Source organism: Aquarana catesbeiana, linkage group LG03, assembly GCF_042186555.1.
Source record: "Aquarana catesbeiana isolate 2022-GZ linkage group LG03, ASM4218655v1, whole genome shotgun sequence".
Taxonomy (NCBI): Eukaryota; Metazoa; Chordata; class Amphibia; order Anura; family Ranidae; genus Aquarana; species Aquarana catesbeiana.
Window position 1 is genome coordinate 314,976,696 of NC_133326.1, and position 6,000 is coordinate 314,982,695.

General features: G+C 37.0%; 1 protein-coding gene across 1 annotated transcript in view; it reads left to right on the forward strand.

Annotated features, from left to right (window-relative positions):
- The window catches only part of PAH (phenylalanine hydroxylase), an 85,497-nt gene extending 79,913 nt beyond the window's left edge, over window positions 1-5,584 (forward strand). The window contains exons 11-13 of the mRNA XM_073620315.1: window positions 2,413-2,546; window positions 2,831-2,946; window positions 5,527-5,584. Coding sequence (XP_073476416.1) covers window positions 2,413-2,546; window positions 2,831-2,946; window positions 5,527-5,570 — 294 coding nt within the window. The 3' untranslated portion in view covers window positions 5,571-5,584. The remainder of the gene's footprint in view (window positions 1-2,412; window positions 2,547-2,830; window positions 2,947-5,526) is intronic.
- The last annotated feature ends 416 nt before the right edge of the window (window positions 5,585-6,000 follow it).

Consider the following 6,000-nt stretch of genomic DNA (forward strand, 5'->3'; position numbering starts at 1 on the left):
TTCACATTTGACTTATTCTGTAATCCAAGAAGCAGCCAGTCAGAGTTCATCCATCAATGATCTAACTTCAGTAAACTGAAAGCAGATTTGTTGGCATGGGTTACAGCATTTACTGGATCTACTTGACTCTTAGTGCTGTTTTATTCAATAAAACTCAATCAGAGGTTTGTGCTGTAGTTGTCAGTTCTTGGTTTACTTATGCACAGGGGTCTCTTTTAACCTCTCTTCAACCTCAATATGTCTTGTGTGGCATTGACATCTGATATTGTTAGTGTGATATTAAGACTAGCAAGTCTGCTAGGGTAATGGGATGTGGGGGGTGGCGGGGGGCTGCACATGACGGTAGGTCTACTTGGTAGGAAGAATAAATCCACTACCACCATCACAGATGAATGGCCTAAAAATGTTTAATCAATCCAGAGCCAAGTTTTGACTAACAGAAAGGTATGTGATTACCCACAAATATAAAAGAAAATTCACTCAAGCCTTCCAGAATAAAGATGTACCTCACCAGTATGTCTTCTGCAAAGACAGACGCTTTTCTAAGTTTAATTTACTTACATGCAGTAATACTAGTTGTGAAATTAGGACAGAGCGATAATCATATCTAGTTTACCATTGGGAATATATACTTTTTAGAACAGGGATATGCAATTAGCGGTCCTCCAGCTGTTGCAAAACTTCAATTCCCATCATGCCTCTGCCTCTGGGTATCATGCTTTGGCTGAAAGAGTCTTGCTATGCCTCATGGGACTTGTAGTTCTGCAACAGCTGGAGGTCTGCTAATTGCATATCCCTGCTTTAGAATGTACTGTCCTTGTGTTACAACCCTTTTTAATATGACTTTATCATGAAGTGCATGGAAACCACAACTAAATTGCATTTAAGTTTCTGTCCCAAAATAGATTTGTCTTGTAGTAAAGCATATCTAAAAAGCCAGAGCATTTGTGTTAGTTTTGGATAGCCTGGATAAGGAGTAGAACTCCTGTTGGGGCTTTACTGCTGTCCAAGGCTCAGTCAGAGAGTTCCCCTCACTTCCTCCCAGGGACAACATTTCTTCTCCAAAAGCAACACAGGCAGAAGTAAAAATGTTCCTTGAAGTTAAGTAGTGGACGTTGGTGAAAGTGCATGGTGGAGACACATACTGGGTGAGGATTTAAGGAAAGTTACAGCTTGGGGGGGAGCACTGGGAACATCTAGAAAGCCTGTCTTGAGTTAATTGCTGTATACAGTATACTTGAATAGGAATTACTAGGTTTGACATACTGATCATGTATGACCAACTCCAGGGATAGGTTGTTGATCTAGTCATTTGTGACATCTTTAGGATACCAGACTTAGGGGGGCTTTGGTTATAGGTTTGCTGCATTCATTGTGCACCTGGCCTAAATACATATTATATCACCTGTCTTCCTGATGAAGCTGACTGTGAATTGCCTTAAAATGCCCATCTTTGCTCAGTAATGTAATCCATATATATGTATATGTCATAATAATAAAAGTGCACATTTTTCTGGGTTATTCAGTGATGTATGTACCATAGGTAGAGGCTTAATCCTGAGGTCCATCCTAGGATTTTCATAACTCATGTATTGTACATAAAAAGTATTTTTAATAATACAGTACTTTTTGAATTGGTTTTTGTTTTATTTTGGCACCTAAATGGTCTCATATACATATTTATTTTTGGTTTAAATTGGGCAGGGATGTTGTGCCTTTTGATCACCCACCGCCCATAATGCAATGTCTGCTTTATTAGTAGTGGATAGCTAGAATGCTTTTGCAATTTTTATTGTTGTTTGTTTTCCTGTTTCAGATTTTCCTCACTTCCTGTATAGTAAAACTTTATCCTCGAAGCAGGGAGTAAGCATAGCTCCCAACTGTCCCTGAATTCGAGGGACTGTCCCTAATTTGGAGCATTGTCCCTCTTTCCTCCTCATTTGTCACTCATTTTGGTTTGATCTATATAGTTGTATATAAAATGTACTTTTTAACTTTAAAAAAGTGTTTCCCAGTGCTAAACCTTTCATCCAGTTTCTAAATTGCTGCATTTGTACATTTTAAAAGCCAATATAAAGAAATAGTAGTGGTAAAAAAAAGCACTTGTGGATTTAATTTACCTTTTTTTGGTTAATTCTCCTTTAAGGGTGTGTGGCAGGGGGCGTGTCCTATGCCTACATACGTTTGTTTGTAGGTGTCCCTCATTCCCATCTCAAAATGTTGGGAGGTATGAGTAAGGGAAATTCTTGCCAACAGAGTCTCCAATAAAAGTAGAACCTGGTAAGGGTTCTAACCCTTCCCCACATTATCCAAAACAAAGAAAAAAACATTTAGATCATAGAAACACTTTTATTACTTTATACATTCCCACCTGTGCATTTACCCTTTTATGTTGTCTTTTTCTTTTTGCAGTACTGTTTAACAGATAAGCCAGAAGTGAAACCCTTTGAACCAGTGAAGACATCTAAACAGAAATACCCAATAACAGAGTTCCAACCAGTTTATTTTGTTGCTGAAAGTTTTGAAGATGCCAAAGAGAAAGTGAGGTGAGAACTCTTGTGTTTATGTAGGCACCAGCTTTTACTTTGACCCTTTCAATCTCAGCGGTTTCATCATTTATCAGAATGTACACAGTTTTCAGGATGTCATATTTCCAACCAATTTTGATAAGGCTTTTTGCCTGCTGAGACTTTTTAAGACTGAAAATTGAAGGATAAATGTCATCCTAAAAAGAGTATACATTCCTATTGTATTTTTCATGAGTGATTTATAAACAGCAAATAAAGTGTATTCATTTGAATGAACTTGCAATGTTATATCATTTTGACAGGAAATTTGCTGCCACAATACCTCGTCCTTTCTCGGTTCGCTACAATTCATATACACAAAGTATTGAGGTACTGGATAATGTACAACAGCTGAAGAATCTGGCTGACTGCATTAACAGTAAGTTATTAATAATACCTGTGCTATTTGTTATATTTGTGTATATTATATAGAAATGTCCCAGTACTGCTTTGTATTATATGTACTTATTTAGCACATTAATAGACCACTGGCTACATGTGGTACTCAATAATTATCATTATTTTTTGATTCTGTAAAAAAAGTTATCAATATTTTTATTATTATTCTGCTTTTTTCTGTTTAGTGTAGTCAGAACAGTAAAGGATGATTGCTGATCCTGGGATAGGTTTTATGTTTTACTGAACTTTGTACAATACTCTAAGTTGATCACTGTTTCATAAAGTTTAAATAACAGTAATATAATTTCAGCAGCTTGTAGTTATATGTTATTACAGAAAGGAGGAGGTTTGTGTTCTACTGAACACAAACCCAAACAGTTCTCTAAACTGGATAATTTTTCTCTATTCCTGATCCAGTAGCAAATCCAGATTTTGGATGTTCCCTCACTTTTAGCCCCAGTGGCAATGGTCACCAGCAAAAATATAGAGGGTAATTCTCCTTAGTGTGGACACAGACAGCAATAAATCCTAACAGAAGTTGTAACTCTTTCCTACTATACAGAATAAAATTTAAAAAAGGCCTGCGGTCACACCAGGTACAATTTAAAGTAGTGCGATTTAAAGCCTGACTTTAACCACTACTTCAGCACTACTTATGTGAGATTTGTAAAGATTTGGTATGACTTCAATGCTACTTCAGTGAGAGGGGCTATCCATGTCACAGGGAGGAACAGTGATGTTATGAACAAATGTTTAAGTAGCAAAGAGTTAATATTAAACTTCTTTCAGGCTCAAGTAGTGCTGTAGACCAGCTATAGACACCGGTACGATTTGCAGCACGATTTGCATTATAGTCTATAGTGAAATTGTAATGTCCTGAAAAAGAAATACATGAATTACTTCTCAAATCGTACTACTTGAAATCATATCTATTAAGACACTGCCATAAAAACACATTAGGCGCTACTTCAAGTACAAATTGTAAATCGCATGTCGTACCTGAAGTCGTAGAGGTGTGACCGGGGGCTAAAATGTTCATATAGAATAGAAATAGGAAGTACGGTAAATGTTGTGGGACAGTAATAGTTAATAAATACCAGGAGCGGAAAAAAAACTGTGTGAACTCCATGTCCCTTCTAAGAAGGACTGGCCCCCCAGTGGCTTAGCAACAGAGATAATAGGAGATCCAGTTGCAACTTGACTCTTGGTCCTGGAAGGCCTATAAGGCCTAAATAACCATATCCAAATTCCCTTTCCATCATCATCTTATTGAACAATTGTAATAATTAATGATAAGAAGCAGACCTTAAAGTGTAATTAAACCCTCCTATCCTTTACAAGCCAAGCAAGCTGAATCTTAGCCTCTGTTTGATCTGCAGATTGTATGGTTCTTTAAATGTGATCAGTTACAACAACATCCATTTGATGGTTTGACAGCTCAGTTGAGGGCACAAGCATCTGTGACAGTTATCATTCACAACATGCCTTGTTGGGTTTAGTTCTGTTTTAACTGTTAAAGGTGTGATATTATCTTTTTTGCCTTTTTTTAAACCTACATTACATGTCTAAATCCTTAGGTTTAGGGATTCACGCACACAGAGATTTTATAGGCATTTTATATGCCTAGAATAATTTCCCAGTGCTTTTCCTGTGCATAACATGGACAGAGGGATTTCTGTTGATTACCCCAGACACATCTCAAGTAAGCACATCTCACTTACATGTGTATAAAAAGCATAACACTGCTTTATTGCAAATAATCTTTTAAAATTCACTTGTTCCAAAAAAAAATGGCTGAAAGTTTCTCATAACAACATTATGTCCATATTCAACCATAAGTCAATGCGTTTCGTGGACTTCTTCAGGACTGAGCATTGCTTGACACAACATCAATACATCTACAAAAATGAACAAAGTTAAAGTTATACAGTATGTAGTACACATAAACAGAAAAACTGATCAATATATTATTTGTCTCAGTCCAATATGCACACAAACTCCACAAGGGAGTACAACAAAAAAGAGAAACGGGCTGTCCGCTAGGAAAGAAAAAATAACATGTAATAACACACACCTACAAGTATGTACTGGACATGTCCCCATTGCCTCTGAACACCCCCTTCCTTTGTGCTTGTTGATGTTTCCATTTTGCGGTTTAGGCTGGAGAGCAAATGGTGGACCACCGGTTTCCGGTGGTGTATTTCCGGTCTGCAGTTTGAGAAATTTCCAGATGCACGATCTCTGACCAGACACAATGGCGGCCCTGACATTTTCCTTTTTTGGAGATGTGTTTGGGATAATCAACAGAAATCCCTCTTTCTGTGTTATATTTATCTACCTGTGCAAGTGCTTCTTAACAGGAAACTTCCTTATTTGGGAAATACAATGAGCATGCGTTCGTTGAAATGGCAGGCTATATGTGGTACCTGCGGCCCCCTGAGCACATGAAACTGATGGGAAATTATGCTGGATATATAAAATTCCTATAAAATTTCTGTATGCAGGGACCAGCATGTGAAAAAACAGGATTTTTAACTTCATAACTATTTCTTTCCTGCAGGTGAAATTGGTATCCTGTGCAGCGCTCTCAGGAAGCTGGAGTAAAAATATTAATAAAAGCACAGCAGTGATCCCATTACGGATGAAAATTGTTACCAAGTTTGAGGTGTTCAAATATGATTAGTTCATGGAGTTCAGTTTAGAAAGAATTTAGAGTTAAAGCAGTAAGTCAGAACATTTACTGATACTATATAGGAATCGAAGTAGAGTTTACCAATGTCCTTCTGAATATTACACCACATTGTATAATGTCATAAACAATATAATGCAATGTGCCTTTTTATTTGGGTTCAACACCATCCAATAAATATCCTGCAGAATATATATGTATATTAGATTGTGAGACGTTTTACCTCTATGAATACTTACTATGAATATTTACTCTATAAACCTTCTTGACATCTTAAACAATACATAGGGAGGGCCATATCATACCCCAGTCCCAAAAATAATAATCATTAGAGGTAGGCTTGAC